This window comes from Dromiciops gliroides, chromosome 1, assembly GCF_019393635.1.
Source record: "Dromiciops gliroides isolate mDroGli1 chromosome 1, mDroGli1.pri, whole genome shotgun sequence".
In the NCBI taxonomy this organism is placed as follows: domain Eukaryota; kingdom Metazoa; phylum Chordata; class Mammalia; order Microbiotheria; family Microbiotheriidae; genus Dromiciops; species Dromiciops gliroides.
In genome coordinates, this window is record NC_057861.1 from 343,421,435 (window position 1) to 343,445,935 (window position 24,501).

General features: G+C 35.0%; 1 protein-coding gene across 1 annotated transcript; it reads right to left on the minus strand.

Annotated features, from left to right (window-relative positions):
- Positions 1–12,017: 12,017 nt before the first annotated feature.
- On the minus strand, positions 12,018–13,589 carry LOC122748919 (probable E3 ubiquitin-protein ligase TRIML1). The gene has a single exon (XM_043994982.1). The coding sequence runs from the start codon at positions 13,587–13,589 to the stop codon at positions 12,018–12,020; it is 1,572 nt and encodes a 523-aa protein (XP_043850917.1).
- Positions 13,590–24,501: the final 10,912 nt, after the last annotated feature.

Below are 24,501 nucleotides of genomic sequence, written 5' to 3' on the forward strand. Positions count from 1 at the left end.
TTTTTTTCTTCCCACTTAGTTTCTCTGGTTGTGTGATGCTGGGTAATTAATATAACCTTCATGAGAGTGAATTTCTTCATCTATAATATGAAGAAAGTCATGTTTACTTTTTTAAATATAAAAATTTAATTTTTTTATGTTTACTTTTAAGGTTCCTCTTAGCTGTAACATTGTAGAATTCCATGGAGAAATAAGACAGGGAATCACTTCACGTTGGCTAACAATGTATTGGGTATTTCTTGCAGGCAGGAATTGCACTAGACTACTGATGAGATCCCTTCCAATTCTAGATTCCGTGGTTTGGTGATTTCATGAATACAGCATATTATAAATGTCCTTTCCAAAAGTCATAACTTTATGATTCCTTGTGGTGTAGAAAGGACCATAACTTTTGATTTTATCAGTTGAATATAAACTCTGGCTCTCTACCACCCTCAAGGTCTAAGGTACATGTATAGTAAGAAACTGAGTGTAGCAAAAATGGTCTCTGTATAGCAAATACAAATGAATTCTATTATCATCAGGTAATATACCTTTTTGGGGAAGGGGATGAAAGCAGTGGCTGAAAATGGCTTAATAAAGCAGAGAAGTTTATGATCTGTATGGGTAGAGGGAATACTCACAGATCATTGAAATACTGAGTGGAACAGACAGTAAGTTCCAAAGGACAATGAGTCATTTACTTTCTTCCTCCTGTCATTTTGTGAAAAATGTGGAGATTATATATAATATAGGAAATTCAATGAGCTTAATTAAATATAGATGCTATATTTGGCATAAAGTGACAATATAATCAAATGTAAGGGTTACATCAGCTCTGTACAGCACAGATCAGATGAATTATTGGTGACATTTTGGATCTTAAGATATATAGTTGGGTGGTCGCCTTGTGAGTGGAGATAAAGGGATAAATGCAATAGTCATTATGGAGGTAGAATTAACAAGACTTGGCAACTAACTGGATAAACACCATTTAACACAATGGAAAAACCCTTTGAAACATTGGGAGGACATAAGAATACTGAAAGAGAGGAGCTATATATCAAGGCATATACAGGTGGAATGATATCCCTCATAGTAATAGCTACATTGGTGAGGTAAAGCACTTTCTAACCCCTCCTGTTTTGTTTCATTGTTCTTACACACTCTGGTCAAAAAGGGGCACTGAATTAAGAACTTCAATGTTATTCACATAGGTGATCTTGTTTTTGATGGGGTTGGTTTTAGACTACCACCAGTATTTAACTGTTAGCAGAAAAAAAAAATTGTCAATCTCCTTTCCTGTGTTTTTTTCAATGATTTATTCCTCATACAGAGCTAAGCTATTTTCTTTATGATTTGTTATAAATGTATATAGTATCTATAAAGAAAAGAAAATGATGAGAGTCAGAATAAATATTGTCTTAGATAAAGGTACATGGAATCACTTGTCATAGTGGTTGTTGGATGAGGAACTATCTGTGGAGATGACATCTCTGGGGTTGGACGTGATGTTCTAAGTGGCTACATAGAGCAATTTTACTAGTTTGGGGGCTATACCCCACTCTGCCTCAGTATACTAATATATCAGTTTGATTAGGCTTTGATGGCAGGCTGTATATCCCCAATATGCTAGCCAAGGACTTATATATATAATGTATAGACTGCCTTCTATAAACACTTCAGCCTGAAACAATTTCAGGAAAAATATTATTCCGAGGGGAGCAACGCAGCTTGCATTGCTTCCACCAAACACTTCTCTGAAAGGCCTCCCCTGAGCTTAAGCCAGTCCGCTTGCAACATTTCAATTGTTTCATTTCTCTTTTTTTCTCCTGTCTTTGTTGTTGCTCTAAATTAAACTCTACTGGAGACTGAAGCATTTCATATTATAACAATGCCTGTCAGGAGTTCTTTAGTGTGCATGATAAAATGTAAACTCTTTAATTAACTTTTTTTTTAGTAATAAACACCAGAAACTGTTTTAGCATTTTAATAAGTATATACTTTCAATGATATTTGTCTATTTGTTTCTTCTCTGTTGTACATATCTGATTCTTTGATGCTATAGATACATGAACATCCTATTTTCAAAGAATTATTTTATTGTAGTGAAGCTTCCCTTATTTGAACTCTAATAAATCATACTTTTACCATTCAGACATGCAACATAGACAATTTTCACCAAGTAGAGAAATAAAATAATTTCTTATTCTGAAAAAGAATTTAGATTATTAGTTGTGGATAAGGGAAATACATTCTGAATGCAGTAGCTTCTCAGTTATTGAATGTAGGACTTACAGGGGAAGATTCTTAGAGGAAATGGCAACTGGGATGAACCTAGAAGGAAAAGTGTGGTCTGAAAACATGCAAATGAGGAAGGTAACATATGTTAGGCCTATGCAAATGAATTGATGTGAAATGTGCAATTTTAACTTTATGGAAATGCTAGTATTATACTCTACTTGTAAGTATTGAAAAATGCAAGGGGAAGAGTGCAAGTTAGGCCTACAATTCCTTATACAATTAGGAGGAACAAGAACTTTGCTGAAGCTACAATTCCTGTTTTAAACAATTATCAGATTAATTTTTCTTGTGCATAGAACTCATCCCATCATTCCATTAACCAACTAGAATCCTTGCATAACTAATTTATTACCAAAATCCTTTGTTTGCTAGTAATTCAAAGCCTGTCACTTTCTGGTAGCAGTACTATACTTTTGAGGACTTATTTCACTTTTCTTTATACGTTGGCTACACAAGCTATGTGATAAAATGTTCTCTTCATTGGTTTACCTTCTCATCTTAACATTCTTATTTATTAGAACTCTATCCCAGATCATAACCTACTTTTAAAGTCCTGTATGTCTTTAAAGACCTAGCTATGTTGCTTTCTCATGAAAAGTTGATTCACTACTTCCTTCTTTTAAGAGCATCCCCTGATCCCACTGGATAATATCTTATTTGCATTTGAGTTCTCATGGTCTTTTTTGTATCTCTAATGCATTTATCATTTTTTTGCATAGTACTTCTTGTATATTTGCTTTATCTCTTGTATTTTACTTTAAGCACCTGCAGGAAAGTTATTATGTGTTATTTATCTTTGTATCCTCATATCCATCATAGTTATAGGTTTGAATGTGGCATGTTCCAGGGAGCTTGGGTGGGAGGCATCTTTTTTCATTCAAAACTATAACTTTTCCATGTTGGAAACTTCATGGTGAGGAAAGACAATTCTTTCTTTTACCTTCAATAATTTATTTATTTTTAACATTCAGATTTTTAGAATAATATGTTATTCTTCACAATTACATGTAGAAAAATTTGACACTAAAAAAATTGTGTTCCAAATTCTCTCTTCTCTACTTCCCTTCTCCTTCTCAGGGAAGATAAGTAGTTCATGTGCTGTCTTGAAATAATATTTCCATATTAGTCATGTTGTTAAAGAAAACACAGACCAAAAACCTCCACTAAAAATAAAGTGAAAAATAGTAGGCTTTGATCTACATTCAGAATCCATCAGTTCTTTCTCTAGAGGTTGGTAGCGTTTTTTATCATGTGTCTTTTTGAGTTGTCTTGGATCATTGCATTGTTGAGAATAGCTAAATTATTCACAGTTTATCATCTTACAATATTGTTGGTACTGTGTATAGTGTTCTGATTTTACTTACTTCACTTTAAAATGATTCATGTAAGTCCCATTTTTTCTGAAATCCCACTTGTCATTTTTATAGCACAATAATTTCCATCACAATCATATACCACAACTTGTTCAGCTATTCCCCAATTGATGGACATCCCCTAAATTTCCAATTTTTATCACCACAAAAAGAGCTGTTATAAATATTTTTGTACAAAAAAAGTCCCCCTTGTGTTTTATTTTTTTAATCTCTTTGTGTTGTAGGCCAAGAAGTGGTATTATTGGGTCAAAGGGTATACACTTTCCAGAATGGTTGGATCAGTTCATAACCTCACCAATAGTGCATTAGTGTCCCAAATTCCCCACGTCTTCTCCAACATTTATTATTTTCTTTTTACAAAATATTAGTCAAATCTGATAAGTCTGAGGTAGTACTTCAGAATTGTTTATATTTGCAATTCTAATCAATAGTGATTTCGAGCATTTTTCCATATGACCATAGATAGCTTTAATTTATTCATCTGAAAATTGCTTCTTAAGATCTGTGACCATTTATCAACTCGGGAGTGACTTGTATTCTTATAAATTTGAATAAATTCTCTATATATTTGAGAAATAAGGCCTTTATCAGAGATACTTGCTATTAAAATTGTTTCCTAGATTTTTGTTTTCCTTCTTCTTCTTCTTCTTCTTCTTCTTCTTCTTCTTCTTCTTCTTCTTCTTCTTCTTCTTCTCTTGCTTTTTGTTTTCCTTCTAATCTCAGTTGCATTTGTTTTGTTTGTGCAAATTTAAAAAATTTAATATGATCAAAATTGTCCATTTTATGTCTAGTAATGTTTTTATTTGGTTATAAATTCTTTTCTTCTCCATAAATCTGTGTAAACTATTTATTCCTCTTTTAATTTGGTTGTGGTATGACACATTATGTTTAAATCATGTGCCTATTTTGATCTTATCTTGATATATGGTATAAGTTACTGGTCTATACCTAGTTTCTGCCATACTATTCCTCTGATTCAAAACTCTGTGTCTTATCCAGTACCAGATAGCTTTTATGTTTCTTATTTTATAAAACATTTTGAGATCTGGTATGTTTAGGCTACTTCCTTCAAATTTTTCCATTAATTCCCTTATATTCTTGAATTTTTGTTCTTTCTGATAAATTTTTTATGTTTTTTCTAGGATTAGAAAAGGATTTTTTGGTAGTTTGGTATAACACTGAATAAGTAAATTAATTTAGGTAGCATTGTCATCTTTATTATGTTGGCCTAGCCTACCTACTAATAATTCATCTTTTTTCCAATTATTAAATCTAATTTTATTTGTGTGAAAAGTGTTTTGTACTTGTGTTCATATAGTTCCTGGGTTTGTCTTGCCTACCAAGAATTTTAGGTTTTCCAGTTATTTTATTTTATTTTTTCATTTTTAAATTTTTTTGTTAGTTTTTAAGTGATTTTCCCAGGGTCACAGAGCTAGAAAGTGTCAAGTGTCTGAGGCCGGATTTGAACTCAGGTCCTCCTGAGTCCAGGGCCGGTTCTTTATCCACTGCACCACTTGGCGGCCCTTTCCACAGTTATTTTAAATGGAATATCTCTTTCTATCTCTTACTGCTGGACTTTGGTAATATATAGAAATGCTGATGGTTTATGGCAATTTATTTTATATCCTGCAACTATGCTAAAGTTGTTAAACATTTCAAATAGTAATTTAGTTGATTCTCTAGGATTTTCTCAGTATGCCATCTTATCATCTGCAAACAGTGACATTTATTTTTCCTCATTGCCTATTCTAATTCTTTCAAATTATTTTCCTTTTATTATTGCCATACCTAACATTTATTTTCTTTCTTTTTTCTTTTGTGCACTGAATATGGTGACATTATTGATTGTACATGATGTAGGACTCTAGGCTTCTCCCCCCTACTATAAGGGTGCTTTGACACAACAATGTGAATGGGGCATGAGCTCCCTAGTATAGGAACATAGATTAGGGATGTGGGTTCCCTAGTCATGTCTAACATTTCTATTACAATATTGAAAAACAGTGGTGATAATAGACATCTTTGCTTCAGCCTTGAACTTACTGAGAAGACTTCTACTTTATCCACATTACAGATAATGTTAGTTGATGGTTTTAGATAGATACTACTTATCATTTTAAGGAAAGCTCCATTTATTCCTATGTTCTCTAGTGTTTTTTTTTTTTTTTAATGAGGCAATTGGGGTTAAATGAGTTGCCCAGGGTCACACAGCTAGTAAGTGTTAAGTGTCTGAGGCCGGATTTGAACTCAGGTCTTCTACTTCTGACTCCAGGGCCAGTCCTCTATCCACTGCGCCACCTAGCTGCCCCTCTAGTGTTTTTAATAGGAATTGGTATATTTTGTCACAGGCTTTTTCTGCATCTAATAGATAATCAAATGATGTCTAGTGGTTTTTTTATTGATATGGTTAAGTATTCTTAGTTTCCTAATATTGAACCAGCTTTGCATTTATTGTATAAATCCCACCTAGTAATATCCTTGTGATATATTGTTGCACTCACTGTATGCATTTTACTTATTTATTTATTTTTACATAACCATTCATTATGGGAATGAGTGTGTATCTTTCTTTCTCTGTTTTCAGTCTTCCTCATTTAGGTAACAGAATGATATTTGCATCATATAAAAATTGGTAACACTCCTTTTTTGCCTATTTTTCCAAATAATTTATTTAGTTTTGGAATTAATTGTTCGCTAAATATTTGGTAGAATTCACTTGTGAATCAATCTGGCTTTGGGGATTGTTTCTTAGAGAGTTCGTGTGTAGTTTGTTCATTTATTTTGATGAGATGGGTTAAGTATTCTATTTTATCTTCTGTTAATCTAGGCAATTTGTATATTTCTAAATATTGTTCCATTTTGCTTAGATTGTCATGTTTATTGGCATAAAATTAGGAAAAATAGCTCCTAATAATTGCATTAATTTCCTCTCTATTGGTGGTGAATTCACTCCTCTAATTTTTGATACTGATAATTTGGTTTTCTTCTTTTTGAAAATCAAATCAACTAATAGCTATCTATTTTATTTTTAAAAAACACATGCCCCAAGGTTTATTTATTAGTTCAATGGTTTTCTTTCACACTTATTAATCTTTCCTTTTATTTTCAGCATTTTGAATTTGGTGTTTAATTGGGGATTTTAATTTATTTTTTCTTTTTCTAGTTTTTAAAAAATTTTATTGCATACCCAATTCATTGATTTGTTCTTTCTCTGTCTTATTAATGTAAGCATTTAGAGATAAATTTTCTTTTAAGTACTACTTTGGCTACATCCCATAAATTTTAGTATGTTGTCTCATTATTATCTTTAATGAAATTATTGATTGTTTCTATGATTTGCTATTTGATCCAGTCATTCTTTAAGATTAGATTATTTAGTTTCCAATTAATGTTTAATATATCATTCCATGGTTCTTTGTTGAGTGTAGTTTTCATAGGATTATTATCTAAAATGGGTGCAATTAATATGTTTGGTTTTTCTGCATTTGATTGTGAGGTTTTTATGTTCTAATATATGGCCAGTTTTTGTGTAAGTGCCATGTACTGCTGGGGAAAATGAAAAGGTATATTCTTTTTTATTCTCATTCAATTTTCTCCAGAGATCTAACATTTCTAAAATTCTTGTCACCTGATTATTTTTTCTTCTTATCTATTTCTGAGGGGAAAGTTAATATAATTAATTTATACCCATGTCCTCTGTATATGTATGCCCCTTCTAACTAACATAATAGTGATAAAGTTCTTGAGTTACAAGTATCATCTTCCCTGAAGGAATGTAGACAGTTTAACCTTACTGAATCCCTTATGTTTTCTCTTTCTTTTTTAGCTTTTCATGCATCTGTATTTGAAGATCAAATTTTTTATTAGTTCTGGTCTTCTCATCAGAAATGATTGAAATGCCCTTTATTCCATTGAATATATATTTCCCTCCCTAAAGGATGTGGTCAGGTTTTTTTTTCCATATAAATATTTTATTATTTTCCAGTTACATGTAGAGATAGTTTTCAACATTTGTTTTTATAAGATTTCTTGTTTCAAATTTTTCTCCCTTCCTCCCTTCCCTCCCCCCCACCAAGACAGCAAGTAATCTGATATAGGTTATATATGTACAATCACATTAAACATATTTCTGAATTAGTCATGTAATGAGAAAAAGAATCAGAACAAAAAGGAAAAACCTCAAAAAAAGAAAAACACAAAAAGAATAGAGATAGAATGGTTCGATCTGCATCCAGATTCAACAGTTCTTTTTTTTCTGGATTTGGAGAGCATTTTCCATTATAAGTCCCTTGGAACTCTCTTGGACCATTGTATTGCTGAGTAAAGTCAAATCTATCACAGTTGATCAACGCATAATGTTGATGTTATGTACAATGTTCTCCTGGTTCTGCTCATCTCACTCAGCATCAGTTCATGTAAGTCCTTCCAGGTTTCTTTGAAACCTGCCTGCTTATCATTTTTTACAGCATAATAGTATTCCATTACATTTACATATCACAACTTTTTCAGTCATTTCCCAGTTGTTGGGCAACCCCTCAATTTCCAATTCTTTGCCACCACAAAAAAAGAGTAGCTATAAACATTTTGTACGTGTGAGTCCTTTTCCCCTTTTCATGATCTCTTTGGGAAAAAGACCTAACAGCAGTATTGCTGGGTCAAAAGGTATGCACAGCTTTATAACCCTTTGGGCATAGTTCCAAATTGATCTCAAGAATGGTTGTATCAGTTCACAGCTCCACCAACAATGCATTAGTGTGCCAATTTTTTCACAGCTTCTCCAACATTTATTATTTTCCTTTTTTGTCATATTAAACAATCTGATAGGTATGAGCTGGTATCTCAGAATTGTTTTAATTTGCATTTCTCAAAGTAATAGTGATTTGGAGCATTTTCTCATATGGCAATAGATAGCTTTGATTTCGTCAACAGAAAACTGCCTGTTCATATCCTTTGACCATTTCTCAGTTGGGTAATGACTTGGATTCTTATAAATTTGATTTAGTTCCCAATATATTTTAGAAATGTGTCCTTAAGGGGAAGCTTGGTGGCACAGTGGATAGAGCACTGACCCTGGATTCAGGAGGATCTGAGTTCAAATCCAACCTCAGACACTTGACACTTAACTAGCTGTGTGACCCTGGACAAGTCACTTAACTTCAATTGCCTCACCAAGAAACAAACAAAAAAGAAATGTGGCCTTTATCAGAAGTACTGGCTATAAAAATTATTTCCCAGCTGTCTGCCTCCCTTTTAATTTTGTATGCATTGCTTCTGTTTGTACAAAATCTTTTTAATTCAATGTAATCAAAATAATCTGTTTTACATTTCATAATATTCTCTATCTCTTGTCTGGTCATAAACTTTTCTCCTTTCCAAAGATCTGAAAGGTAGAGTATTCTTTCCTCTCCTAATTTACCTATGGTATCACCTTTTATGTCTAATTCATATACCCATTTTGACCTTATGTTAGCATAAGGTGTATGTTGTTGGTTTATGCCCAGTTTCTGTCATACTATCTTCCAGTTTTCCCAGAAGTTTTTGTCAAATACTGAATTCCTATCCCATAAGCTGGAATCTTTGGGTTTATCAAATAGTACATTACTAAAGCCATTTACTACTGTGTCTCCTGTGACTAACCTATTCCAGTGATCCACCACTCTATTTCTTAGCCAGTATCAAATCAATTCCTCTTTTTAAGGACTTATTTTTCAGTGAATGTTTGTACAAATTTTTCCATGTTTTGTACTTTATTTCCCAATTGTTTGACTTTTTCACAATTCTCCTTCATCACTTTCATTTATTTTCCCAATTTTTCTTTGAACTTTCTTATTCAATTTTAAAATTCTTTTTTGAACTCTGCCAGAAGTTCTTTTTTTTGGTCTGAGACCAATTCACATTTTTCTGTGAGGTTTTTCCTGTGGGCATTGTATTATTTTTGTCCTTTTCTGATCTTGTGCTTTGATTTTCTCTGTCATAATAGTAACTTTCTCTAGTCAGTTTACTTTTTTGTTTGTTTGTTTTGGCTCATTTTTCCAGCCTATTTTGTGCCTTTATCTTTTTGTTTGTCAGACTCTGGCCCTGTGGTACAGTGGACACTGTCTCAAGCTTGTTTCATAGGTAGAAATTTACTGTGGAGCTATCCCAAGGGTTGTGGGGCCTCATTGCTACTCTTCACCAGGGTTGGGGGCCTTACTGCTGGTCTGCACTTGATGATGTGGGGCCTCACTGGTGGTCTCTGCATGGAGGCATGGGCCTAGCTGCTGGCCTGTCCCAGGACTTGAGCTATATCTGCTGTCTTTCTGGTATATAGTCTACTTCTGGCTTTCCTGGACAATGCCTGCACTGTACTTCACTCTCCTTCTACCCTAGTAAGACAGACCTTTTCTGCCAACCTTATAAGTTGTTTGGGGTTAGAAAATTGCTTTTCCTTGTCCTTTTGTTGTTTCTGTGGCTCCAGAATTAAGTTTGAGGCATAATATTTTTAGTTGTTTGGAAGTGAATTTGGGATAGTTTAGGCAAGTTACTATCTTACTCCATAATTTTGCTCCACCCACTTTTCACAATTGATTAAAAAAAAAGTTTTAAAACCTCCCCTACCCTCTTAACAGTTTTCCATATCAATCATAAATGTAAATTCATACAAAACCTATTTACATATTAGACATTTTACAAAAAAACACAAGAAAAATAAAGATATTCTTTCAAAAAGGTATGCTTTAATCTGCACTTGGTGTTCATCAGTTTTTTCTCTGGAGATATAGATTATTTTCTTAATTTCTTTTTGCAATTGGTAATATCATTCTTTTAGTGAAGATCAACCACTGAACTAAAACTTACATGGCATTATAGAATAGCATGGGGTACCAAGAGTCCAAGATTTCCTGATTCTAATCATAGCTCCATTCTACTTCACTCCTTATACATAGTGGGCATTGAATCATATTTGTTGATATTTAATTTGTTGATAACATTTGTACAAGATTGGAAATAGATGCTATTAAAGTACCTCCAGCAACAGATTTTTGAACAAGCATGTTTTGTCAAAAATATTCCTTCTCACATACTTGGACAAGCCTCATAGAGAGCAAACCTTAAGAATAGAATCACCAGGAGACACAAGTCAAGTGCTTTGCTGAAAACTCATTAAGGTTTATCAATAGAATATTAGGGAAGAAAAGAGGCTACTAGGTTACTCTACCATTTGCTTTGATCATATTACCACAAAAGTTTCATTTTCTAATATTAGGTATAATAATTATGTACATATGGTTTTATATGTATGTATGTTTGTATGCATATATATGTGTGTGTATATATATACATATGTATGTATGGTGAAAGTGACTAAAACAAGTAATTGTTTAATAATTTCTAAGGCCACAGACCACATTTGCTATAATTGTCATTACTTCAGGAAACCATATAGGCTGAAATCTGGTCTCCAATAAAACATATCTCCAATGTCAACATTCATACTATGAAAAGTATTGTAATGGCATTTTTCAGCTGTTAATATTGTTTATAGACCAATATGAAGTTCTAAAAATAATCTCCAACCACATTCAAATTCTTTCTGAACTTTCAAGAGGTTCTGATTCTCCTTTTTCTAAGGATATGAACTCAACATATTATCTACAGTTGAAATGAATCATAAATGAGTGTTGCTAAATGATTAGCCAGTAAATGTGTGTATTTAAATTGAAACAATTTCTCATGTACTTTACTCACTCATTGACATTCAGTTCATCAAAGCATCATTTTGAAAGCTATTTGAAGTTCAAAAAGCGGTTTCAATTTTGTTCAGATTTTTAAAAAATTCCAGTCAAGAAGTTATATGGCAGTAACCATCATCAGTTTCATCAATCTATCATCATCATCACCATCAGTCACCTTATTATAAAAATGAGTGTCTTTGGTTATTAATGAATATGTGCAGCTTTAAAAAGAGAATCACATGCTATCTCATTTATCTGGCATTGTCAGGTGTTCCACATATAGTAATTATCTAGATATTTGAAGCTCACAACTTTTAACAGTAAACCTTTATTTTTGCCTTTTATATACTTTTTTCACATTAAAAGATAAAATTTATTTCATTTTATATTAAATATCATTTAAAGTAGTTTTTTCCTGATCTTCCAGAGCAATGGGACTGGAAAAATTCCAATCAGCTCTCAGTGGGGAAGGCAAGTGTCCAGTTGGGGACCAGGGATTCTTTTCTGTCATGAAGTAGGTGATGCTCATCCTCTTGGAGGGGAAAGCTGGAAATTGAAGGACCACAGCCAGGGAGCCTGGTGATGAGTTGAGAAGAACTCTGTGGAGAAACACTCAGAGAGATGAATAGCAGCAAGCAGAAAGATGCTAGTCAACTGGACAGAGAGTTAAAGGACCAGCCTTTGTTCCTCTAAGTGGGGGGCCAGGAGAAAAGAAGGGTGTGACAGGCTCTATGAAGCGAATAGGGGAGAAGCTATAGATGGGGCAGCGCTGGAGAATGTTATAAAAGACAAGAGTGCCAGGAGTATATTCCAGGTAGACCCCGACCCTGGGCACAGGACTTTTCACCCGATGGTTCAATGATCCTGGATAGGTTCGCAAATAGTAATCATCTTCTTTCTTGACACATCGAAGCAGGAACACAGAGGCACAACAGTTCACATTCCTGCCCCTCCTTCCCCTTGAGTATGGTGCCTGGATCCCCAGTATCCACTGAGGTAGTTGACTTATATCTACCTCCCAGTACTGTCTGCCTGAGCTAAAGGCCTGCTCAGCAAAGACATAATGGCAAGGAGAGTCAACAGTATCCTCTGTCTCCACCTGCCAGCCTTCTCCAGCCTTCACACTCTTCTGATCCTCAGACAGGGTCACACGGGGACTGGCTGATAAGGGATCCAATGTTATGTCCACTCTGAATTGTCTCATCATCTCTATCATTCCAGAGATTGGGCATTCTGTCAGTTCTGGGGTGATAGCCTTGGCCCTTTGGGATAACAGTGACTCACTCCTTTCGTGCAGCTGCTTGACATCCTGTAGCAGGTCCACATTGGGTTGGTGGCCAGCTTCCTGCAGATCTTGTATGAGACCCTGAAGGGTATGCATATGCTGGGATATTCTGTCCTGGTTTTTCTTTTTCTCTTGCCTCATCTTTTCAAGATATTGAAATTCTTCATCCTTCAGGAATTCATGCAGTCTGTAGTATTCTCCCGAGATCATCCAATGCCAGTCCACAGCAGATCCTTCCTCCTGATCAAAAAGTGTCTCAGCTTCCTCCACATGCTTCTCCATCTGAGTCAGTATGTGCTCGAGCTTCTCCCTGAATCTATGAGCAGTCTCTTCTATAGGAGAGAGCACATGAGTTTCATGCTCTGGACTTTGGGAACATCTCACGCAGACTGCTGTTTGGTCATCTTCACAAAAGAGTTTGAGGACTTTCTTGTGAACGGCACACTGGTGCTGTCCTTCAGCACTCTGCAAAAACTGGCAGTTGAGCGCTTTTCCAACTTCAGTCAGCTGTGATAGGCACCCATTGACTGCTGGTAATTCCCTGACCTGGGGCACTTGCCTGCATTCAGGACAACAGAAGATGGTATCATCAACTCTCCAGCTTAAGGAGAGACATGCTTGGCAAAAGCTGTGCCCACACTCAATGGTGACTGGCTCAGAGAAGTACCTCCTACAGATGCCACAGGTGATTTCCTTCTGCAGTTTCTGCAGCACTTCCATAGCAGAAGCCATTCTTCTCTCTCCAACTGCTTCTTTTCTGTAGCAACCACGAAGAAGAGATTTCAGTGCCACTGAAGGCACTGCTTTTATAGGATATAGCCCCGCCCACTGAGGGTCTCCTAGGGAAGGTGTGAAGCCCCCTGGCTTAGAAGCCTCCAGGTCAACTTGTGAACTCTTGCTGCTTGCACCAGCTTTGTGGGCCCCAGAATTCATACTTCTGGTTGACTTCTTGGGATTGACAGGTTAGACATGCTGAGAACACTCCTTTGTTTCTAAGAAGGAATGCTATAAAAACATGGAGGTTTTAGGTTAATGCAATCTCAAATCTGATTTCTGCACAGATTTTCTGTAGACAGCAGAATGGAAAGATAGGTTCCTTCCTTTCCCCTTCCACATTGAATCAACTCCAAGGTCTTCTTTTTAATAAATAAAAGTATTTCATTATTTTCCAGTTACATATAAGGATAGTTTTCAACATTTGTTTACATAAGATTTTTAGTTCCAAATTTTTCTCCCACCCTCCCTTCCCTATCTCCTTCCCAAGTTGGAAAGGTTATATATGTACAATCACATTAAACATCTGCATTTTGAAAGAAGAATCAGAGCACAAGAGAAAAACCTCAAAAGAGGAGAAAAAAAACAGCCTAATAGTAGAAACAGTATGGTTAAATCTGCATTCATAATCCACAGTTATTTTTTCTGGATGTTAAGAACATTTTCTATCATGTGTTCTTTGAAACTGCTTTGGATCATTGCACTGTTGAGAAGAGCCAAGTCTATCACCTTTGTTCATCACACAATGTTGCTGTTACGGTGTACAACATTCTCCTGGTTTTGCTCCTCTCTGTAGGCATCAGTTCGTGTAAGTCCTTCCAGGCTTCTCTGAACCTCCTGCTCCTCCTTTCTTACAGCACAATAGTATTCCATTACCTTCATATACCACAATTTGTTTAGCCATTCCCCAATTCATGGGCATTCCCTCAATTTCCAGTTCTTTGCCACCACAAAGAGAGCTGCTATAAATATTTTTGTACATGTGGGTCCTTTTCCCTTTTCTATGGTCTCTTTGGGATACAAACCTAGCAGTGGTAACCCTGGGTCAAAGGCTATGAATAGTACCATAGCCCTTTGGGCAAAATTCCATATTGCTCTCCAGAATGGTTGGATCAGTTCACAGTGCCACCAGCAATGCATTAGTGTTCCAATTTTCCCCAGCTTATCCAACATTTATTATTTTACTTTTTAGTCATATTAGCCAATCTGATAGGTTTGAGGTAGTACCTCAGAGTTGTTTTAATTTGGATTTCTCTGATCAATAGTGATTTGGAGCATTTTCTCATATGGCAATAGATAGCTTTGATTTCTTTACCAGAAAACTGCCTGTTCATATCCTTTGACCATTTCTCAGTTGAAGAATGACTTACATTCTTATAAATTTGATTTAGTTCCCTATATATTTTGGAAATGAGGCCTTTATCAGAAATACTGGCTGTAATTTTTTCCCCCAGTTTTCTGCCTCCCTTCTAATTTTGGCTACATTGCTTCTGTTTGCACAAAACCTTTTTGTTATGGGTGAGGAACCAGAAATAAAGGCTAATTTGGCAGTCATGAAGGGCATGAGGGACAGTTTTATACATACATATATATATATATATATATATATATATATAGAGAGAGAGAGAGAGAGAGAGAGAGAGAGAGATGAAAGATTGAGTTTGATTGTAAAGTTCTTTACAAGAGAAATATAAACACATTTTATCATATAAGGTAAAGGAGTTGGTTGAGTAGATTAGTTTCACCTGGCCTTAAGAAAAATCACATGGGGGGGGCAGCTAGGTGGCACAGTGGACAAAGCACCAACCTTGGATTCAGGAGTACCTGAGTTCATAGCTGACCTCAGACGCTTGATACTTACTAGCTGTGTGACCCTGGGCAAGTCACTTAACCCCCATTGCCCCGCAAAAACAAAAAGAAAAATCACATGGAGAGATGTGTGGAGAATAGACTAGTAAGAGAAGATAATTCAGGCTGGGAGATCAATTAGGGGATTATTGCAATAATCTAAACCAGAGTTAATGAGATCTTGACCTAAGATTATGGCAATGTGTGTAGACAGAAGCATTCATATAAAAGAGTTGTTGTGGAGGTAGAAATGGAAAGTGATTTGGACATGTGGAGTAAAGAGGCAAGGTTCAAGCTGAAGTTATGAACATAGGAAGAAAGATAGTACCTTAGACAAAAATACCAAGGTGTGAATGAGGGATGCACTTGGGGGGAAAGAGTTCCTTCTGCTTTTTTTTTTTTAGCAATTTCTAGCATTGAAAAAAAATTTAAATATTTCATGGAAGAAGCATAGCAATTAGGAAGGCAATAGTACACAGTTGGGAGAGCACCATATATGACTTAAAAGGAATCTGGGTTCAAAATCTATTTTTCACATTTAATATCTGTTAGACCTTGTTTAAGTCAACTAAATTCCTTGGGCTTCAGTTTCCTCAACTGCAATATTAGAAAGTTGGATCAAATGGCCCTTGTGGTCCCTTCTAGATCTCTAAATCTAGGAAATTGTGTATACTTATGCATTTTAAGTATCATCATTATGAACATCCATCACTGTAGATTCTTATAATAGTGATGCCTTCAGGGACTGTTGAGAATTATCTGCTTTTTACACTAACCAGTGGCAAATTCTTATGCTATTTAAGGTTTTGCATCCTCTTTTTCTGATTTTTCTTTTTTTTTCCTCTGCTCTTTTGCTGCCTTTTGACATTTTTTGGTAGCTTTCAGTTTCCATTCATCTGAAAGCACTTTCATCCTTTGCCTTTCTAAATTTGTGCACCTCCTCTGGTTATCTGGATATCGAGATAATGCAACTTGTTAGAATGTTGTCCAAAAGAAGGGTATGGAGATTTTCTAGAAATGACTGAGTAGAAAATGATAAAGGAACTACAGAGCTCTATAATAGTCCCTGTAAGGATCTAAAGATGCATCTTATAACACTGTTTGAGGAACAAAAGGGGGGACAAAACAGAATGGGGCTATTAGATGGAAATAAGAAAATTTGAAGTGAACTCAGGAAGTCTGAAATTATAAGTATGACCATAAAGCTGCCTCTCCCTGTGGCCTGCAGGTTTGACCTTTACTCATAGAAATTTCCCACCACTGGGTTCCCAAACATGATAGTGGAGGGAAACCTCTTCCAATAGTTCCATGTCTGTGTGGGTTTACATGTTCTAAGACTTTTTTGCCCACAAAACCTCTGGTCCCTCCCACTAGCTTAAGCTTTAGAAATTCAAAACCACTATATAAGAATAAAACTCTATACTGGAAACCTAGGAATACCTCAAAGCCCTCCAAGAGGGACTCCAATCTTTATTCAGTTAAAAAAAATAAGTGAATAAGAACATAATAACATTAAAACCTGTTATTATGTATGCTTATACATTTATACATGGGATAAAGATATAAGAAGAAGACATAGAAATATTATCTACTTTACTTAGTAGTTTCAATACTTGAAATAGTTATAGAAGAATAAGAAATTTGATTCGCTGTGAACCAAATAGCAGTTATGTAGCTCAGTAGATAGGGTATTGGGCCTGGAGTCAGGAAGACATGAGTGCAAATCTGCCATCAGATACTAGATATGCAACCCTGAATATGTCTCAACCTCTGTCTCAGTTTCACCATCTATAAAATGGGGATAATAATAGTACCTGCCTCCCAGAGTTATTGTAAAGATCAAATGAGATAATTATATAGTATTTATCACAGGAACTGGCACATAGTAAGAACTATATAAATCTTAGCGATTATTATTATTATGATAAAATACGTGAATTTATAATTTATAACATTAAACATGAATGATCTATATTTTTCTATTAAAATGTATCAGAATGGATCAAAGAATTAAGCTCATCAAGGAGATTTCTTCAAAGTAATATATTTCATACACCATTTTTGGATAGATTAAAAAATAAGAATTTGGCCTAAAATATATTATGAAATTACAAGTTAACAAATATCAGCATAGTCAGTAATGATAACTGATAATGTTGAAAAGATTGTAAGAAACAAAGGTATTTAGAAAATAACAAAAAATAACAAATATGTAACACTTTTCAATTATTTTTGAGTTAAATTCATGAAAAAAATAAAGTTTTACAAATAAAAATGATACACCCTAATTTTAGGAAACCTCAAAATATCATTATCAGAATGTGACAAATCCAATAATATATTTTAATAAAGAAATAACCAATTCTAAAAGCCAGCAATAATTTGGAATTAATAGTTTTACAAAGTTACAAACTGGGAGATTAATGTTATTTTCAAGTACAAATGGAATACTCAGAAAAATATTGATATTTTGAATCAGGGAGGAGATGTGAATAAATTTTCAGACTGCTGTGAAATAAAATTAGAACAAAATAATAACATTAGCAAAAATAATACAATGCTACTGGAAATGAAAAAAAAACTTCATTAATAATTATTTTAAATGTAAATCAGAAAAAGTAAAACATTTTTTTTTAAATGCCAGTATGGGGATAAAGGAGGGTAGAACAGAGGGATCATCACTACTTGGATCTACAAGTTATGTTTCTCTTGAGATAGCTTAAGATTGCATTATTTCTCTCCCCCTGCCCCCTGCCCCATCTTTTTTTTTTTTTTTTGGTCTTGGGCATTGTATTTATTTATATTGATGCTGTTGCCTATTAAAACACCCATACATTGCTTTTTAGATGAACTGCTACATAATCATTTCTCCTCAGGTTTGGATGAAAAAAATATGTATATGGGAGGGGGAAAATAAGAGTTGAGTAGTGCTACATCTAGACAAAGCAGGAGAATGGAAATGCAAGGACTTCTTAGAAAATGAACAGGCCAAAATTATTTCTGGTTGTTCAAAAGCATTTTATGGCATCTTGTATTTTGTTGTTGAGTTGTTCACTTGTGTCTGACTCTTGCAACACCACATAATTCTCTTGGCAAAGATGATGGAGTGGTTTGCCATTTCTTTCTCCCATGGAATAAGGCAAACAGAGGGGAAGTGACTTGCTCAGGATCATACAACTAATGATTGCCTAAGACTAGATTTGAACTCAGTTCTTCCTGACTCCAGTCCCATTATATTAACCACTATAGTGGTTCATCTATTTTTCATAAATATGTTATATAATGTGTTTCAATGGATTTTCAGTTTTGTTTTATTTTTTCCCTTATCACAATAGGAAATATTCATTTGCACCAAAGAGTTAGTATCACATTTAATAAGAGAACCATAGGGCTTTCCCTAAAAAAATAGGGATGAAGCAATGTTTATTTTTCATGATCATGCTAAAAATTCTAATCATAGGCAGTACATAAAATTAAAATGTATTGATAAATAAGGGAATGGCATCTCTATTTGTAGACATGATGATCCATTTAGTAAATGTGAAACATTCAACAAATAGCTATTATTAGCATATATGATAAATGAACAAACTCACCATTTCTATGTACAACTGGTAAAAAAACAGAAAACATGATTCAAAGAAATATGATCCCTACAATTTTGGTAATTATTTTATTGTTTTTCTAAGCACTTTTCATTATCTTATGTAAATATGTATGATATGTTTAAGTGCTTCTTTAAAATACAGAAAACAGTTTTAAAAATTATTTCATTAATTTAAAATATCTTACCCAACTTTAAAGGAATAATTCCTTTGTATGTAGCAAGATATATCAGTGTATGGCATCTCATAGGATAATTATACAATATATAAAAGTTGTTACACTAGCCATAAGGGAAAGCAATCCCAATCTATCTTAAAATTATTCAAGTATATTTGATCTGTTTGCTTAAATTCCACAAAATTATGATACTCTTTGCCTTTGTGTGATGCTGGCATTAGGATTATTAAGTATAATCACTGGAGAAAACACCTACCTTTATGCCAGTGTAGACAGGCCACATAGGCATATGACTAGAACTGGAAAATTGTTAAGATTATCCATTTTCTTCTTAGCTGAGTGAGGAGACTGGCAGCTCCAATGTTCCAAATAATGCAGGTTGAGGGATTGATAAATTCATTTTATACAAGACAACATACTAAATTTTGATCAGTAGTAGTAGGCTTCTGCCTGTCGCAGACAACCATGGATCAGCACCTTGAAGAGTCACAGGCCACAGTGTGGCTGTACAGTCTGATACGGGAGCCACAGCTCCTGCCGCATTGAAGACATCAGAAAACTGTGCTCTCTACATTTTGATCACTTTAAAAAAAAGTGTGTGTGGGGTTAATATAAAGAAGATGATTATTGCACTAAGATGTGAAGAAGCAACTGACCTTGGCTACAAGATGTTGGCATTTCTTCATTACATAGTCTCAGCAGTGAACAAATATTCTTCGGTATTGTTAGTATGTAATTTCAAAGATAACAACCTGCACGCATAGAACCCACACATGTTAATTTTGTAGCAATAGCAGCAGCCAGGAAACTTAAAATGTTTCCATGACTTTCCTCCAAGACTAGAAGGTATTGAAATAAGAGGATCCCATGGTAGTTTAAAAAAAATCTTATGTATATCTAAGTACAATAAAAATGTTATGCTGGGGCCATAATCATTAAAAAAAAAAAAACCCTCCAGTATTATGCCCAGAAAGACTCTCTCATTTTCTCCCTTCCTTTTGGCAGTTCCCTAGCCTGCTGTAGATTGAAGAAAATAGGAATAAGCATCTTTCGACCACAAACAGATGTGCTTGATAAAGAAAATGTCAGCAAAAATACTAAAGCAATGTGTCACAGCAGCTTTCTGACAGATAGAGGGAAAAGGTAAAAAATGTTCTATCATGTCCAACAAGGTGTTCTTTTTGAGATTTAAAGATCACTGTGCAACTTTAAACATGTTTGTCACTTTGGCTCTGACTGGAGCTATCTGGAGCTTCACAAGAACTTTATCAGCTCAGCATAGGGGGGGAAAAGAAAGAAGCCCATTCCCATTTATCTCAGCCAGGTTCCCTTCAAAGCCAACAAATAAATTACAGTGTACATTTGATACAAATTGATTTCTTAACTCAAATAACAATGTTGTCCTCCCAGTCAGGCCATGTGTCACTCATTCGCAAGCCTGAGTGAAAGGCTCAATCTGTCTGTGTGACAGAAATAGGCCTGACGCATCTCACCGAGGAATGCTAATAATCCAGGCCTGGTCTAGGCCTTTGTGGGCCAGCCATGATAAGGAAAATCAGCCCGTCCTGTCACACACAGTGTGAAGGCCTGATCAGTGTTTGTTCCAACAAGCTATATAGGCCTTGGAGTTGCCATCCTATTTCATGTAGGAAAATAAGATCTGGTCACTATGGTTAAGATGCCAGTGACTAAGATGAAGCTGAAGTGAAAGGAAACCCATTGAATATCTTGAACTGATCTTATCAGTGGCTGGAGAAATGAGATATTGGCAGGGGCTGTTGAGATTCTTACAGCTGAGCACGTTAATAAGGTTGGGAGGCAGGCCACTAGCTAATTGGATTTGCCTTGACTTGATAAACAGTGGCAGGCATATTACCAGGAAAAGAAAAAGAAAAAAAAAACAAAAAACAACAAAAACAAAAACAAAAAAAACATTAAAAAAGATATACAATGTGGCTTTTTTCCCCAGCTTTGTTTCTCTATCAGCCATAGGAGGGGGAAAAAAAGTTGCTGTTTTGAAGTTAAAGGTGTTTTCCCTAATTCCCTGCTGAAGAGGTCAACAGAGTCAAACTAGAGAACAGTAGTGTTTGGGTGTTCTGATTTTAATCAAACAGCATTTAACCTTGCTGACCCCCTGAAGTCAGCCTACATCAAAACATCATCACTCCAAGAGCTAACTAGAAGCAGGAGGAGTTGAGGCAAGCCTGTTGAAGCTCAGGCGTCCTCTTGGAATGTTCTAAGGCTTTATTCACAATCCAAAATGAAGGAAGAGATAATACTTGACTTTTTGTACTGTGAAAGATGTGCTGCACTGTGTGCTTCTGTTGATTTTTTCCCCTCTGATATCCATTCAACACCTGTAGGAATATATTACAGGTACCTATAACATTTGTAATATTGAGTCAGTAGATGAATAAATATATGTTCTGTCTACCTTCATTTAAAGATGAAATTAATCTAGAATAGACCCATCAAGCTTTGTTCATTAATTTTTTCAAGATCCACATTATATATCATTGTCATACCATTGGTATCTAATATTAATGAGTAGCTAACATATATGTAGTCCTTACTAGTTGCCAGATACTATGCTAAGTATTTTATAGTTATTATCTTGTTTGATCCTCATAACAACCCTGGAAGGTAGGTGCTATTATTATCATCTCTTTGATAGATGAAGAAACTGAGGCAAAGAGATTACCCAGGGTCACAAATGTCTGAGGCCAGATTTGAAATCCTATCTTCCTAACTCCAAGCTCACTCCTCTATCTACTGTACCACTCAGTTGTTCCCATGTATCTAAACATACTAGGAAATGTGGAGATCTTACATTTAATAACAGTCTACATTTAGTATTATCTAAATGAATATTTAATATCTGAATTATCTTAATTCAAATTGTTGTTATAGACATTGAGATAGCTTTGATTACATTTTGACACTTTTTTCAAAGCTATTAGATCAATTTTCTGAGATATTTCTGCCAATCCTTTTAGTGAATTCGAGCTTCTTTCAAAATTGCTAAATGAGATTTTTCAGTTTTTCAGTGTCTTCTGATATGATTTCTTCCTTATAAGAACTAGGGAAAAATTTCAAATTACAGGATGAAATATGTATGCATATATATACATACATGTATGTATACATATATATGTGTATGCATATATGCATATATGTAACCATTTCCATTGCTAGATACTTTCTTAATTGACAGATCCTAAGTGTAGACTCTTACCTGACCAATCAAAACATGTCATATAATACTGTCTTGATATATTTTCAGAGATTATTTCATACTTAGATTTAATTTTATAATTATTTTTATATATTATATTTGTTTTCTCCATTAAAGTCCCATATATATATATATTTGGTATACAAGTGATGCTGTGTTCTCAAAGGACATTCTGTTAGAGTTCAATCTCTAATAAGTGCTACCAAGCCATGAAAAAGAAAAAGAAAAGAAAGAAAAATAATAACTCTAAGTCTGAGTCTAAGAACTCCAAGCTTCTCAGTTCCTCAATCTCCTTAATTCCCATGGCCTAGCCTTCTACTCCACCTTAGTCACAGAGATGGTCAAACCTTTGATCTTACTATCACTCATGTGTTCCACTTCTATGCTTGTGAACTCCAAAATTGTTGGAAGATAAGCTTTTAAAATCCAATCTTTTCCTACATCTTATGAACTTTATTACTCATCATCAGCTTCACTGTGACCTCTAACCCCTCCAGTGCTTAGTTCTTTCCCAGGCAACTGTAAGGTCTAAAATTCTAACTGTGATGTCTAAATCTAATGAGTGGTCACCTTAAATTACAAGCTTTAGCAAGAGTTTAGCCTTTTAAGTATTTATTAAAGTGTATTCAAAGTTAGTGAAGACTCAGTGGATAGAGCACAGGGCCTGGACTCACAAGGACCTCAGTTCCAATCTGGCCTCAGACACTTAACATTTACTAGCTGTGTGACCCTGAGCAAGTCACTTAATCCCAATTGCCTCACCAAACAAAAAAAAAAGAAAGAAAAAGAAAATTAAAGAAACAAAGTTTGTGAAAAGAGAGGAAGAGAGGTAAAACAGCCTTCATCTAGCTATCTAAGAGTCAACCTCCATCCTCCCACCAAGCTCCAGTCCAGAATTGAAAGACCTTCGCTTCTCCTAGAAGCCTTCTGTGAAACAGGAAATAGGGCTGTCTACATACACAGCTCCAAGCTAATTGGCTGGTAGCTCTGGTTGACACGAACCACTGGTGGCAGACATTACTTCCTGATGCCAATCTGAGCTTTGAAAGCTCCAGAGGTCACCTCATGCTTTCTCCTCATGCTGGAGCTTCCCCTGCAATGTCTTTCTCAGCAGGATGGTAGTGCTCTGATTCTCATACAACTAAACCTGTTAATCTCTCCCCTTCTATATCTTGTCCCATTTGGTAAACTGACGCAACTCTACCCCACCCACTATTCTTGAATTCCTTGTCTCACCATATGCTCCTTTCACTCTGAAGTATGTGCTGATGAATGAAGCTGGAGGAAACCCGAAAACTAGGCTGAAAGGGTCCACTACACAGTTATACCGTCCTTACTACAGCAATGAAAACATCGCTGATTAGCTATCCCACTAGCTGCTTAGCTATCTCATTCTTCACAGTGATTCTTCCTAATCTTATCACTCTTCAAAGCTCTCTTCAAACCTCCTACCTACACATGCTCTGTTGATGACCTTGCCTCATATTTTACCAAAAAAAGTGAGATGATCCAAATATTCCAGCTTTCTTCATTAATTTACATATAACCTTTACTTACTCAAGGATCTTCATAATCTTGGGTATTTTTCTCTAAATACTCTCCAGCTTGTCAATGTCTTTAAAGTTCAGCACCTAGAATTGTACAGCATATTCTAGATTTGATTAGAGTAAAAACACAATATTACCTCCCTTTGCCTGGAAACTATACCTCTCTCTGACCATATCTCCAAATCACAGTATTTTAGATTGTCATATCATACCACAGATTCATTTTAAGCTTTTAGTCAAGTAGAATCTTTAGGTCTTTTTAAAAGTGTTATTCCATTATGCCTCCGTATAACCTACACCTATGCAGTACAATTTTTATCTCAAGAATAAGGCATTTCAGTTATCTCTCTTTAATTTTGAGGCATCTAGGTGGCACAGTGTATAAAGTACTAGTCCTGGAGATAGAAAGACTCATTTTCCTAAGTCCAATCTAGCCTCAGACACTTACTAGCTGTATATTCTGAGAAAGTCACTTAATTGTGTTTGCCTTAGTTTCCTCATCTGGAAAATGTACTGGAGAAGGACATGGCAAACCACTGCAGTATTTCTGCTAAGAAAACCCAAAATGAGTTTATAAAAACTTGAAAAAGATTGAACAACAACAACAACAATTTAATTTCATCTCATTAGATTCAGCACAATATTTTAGCCTTTCAAA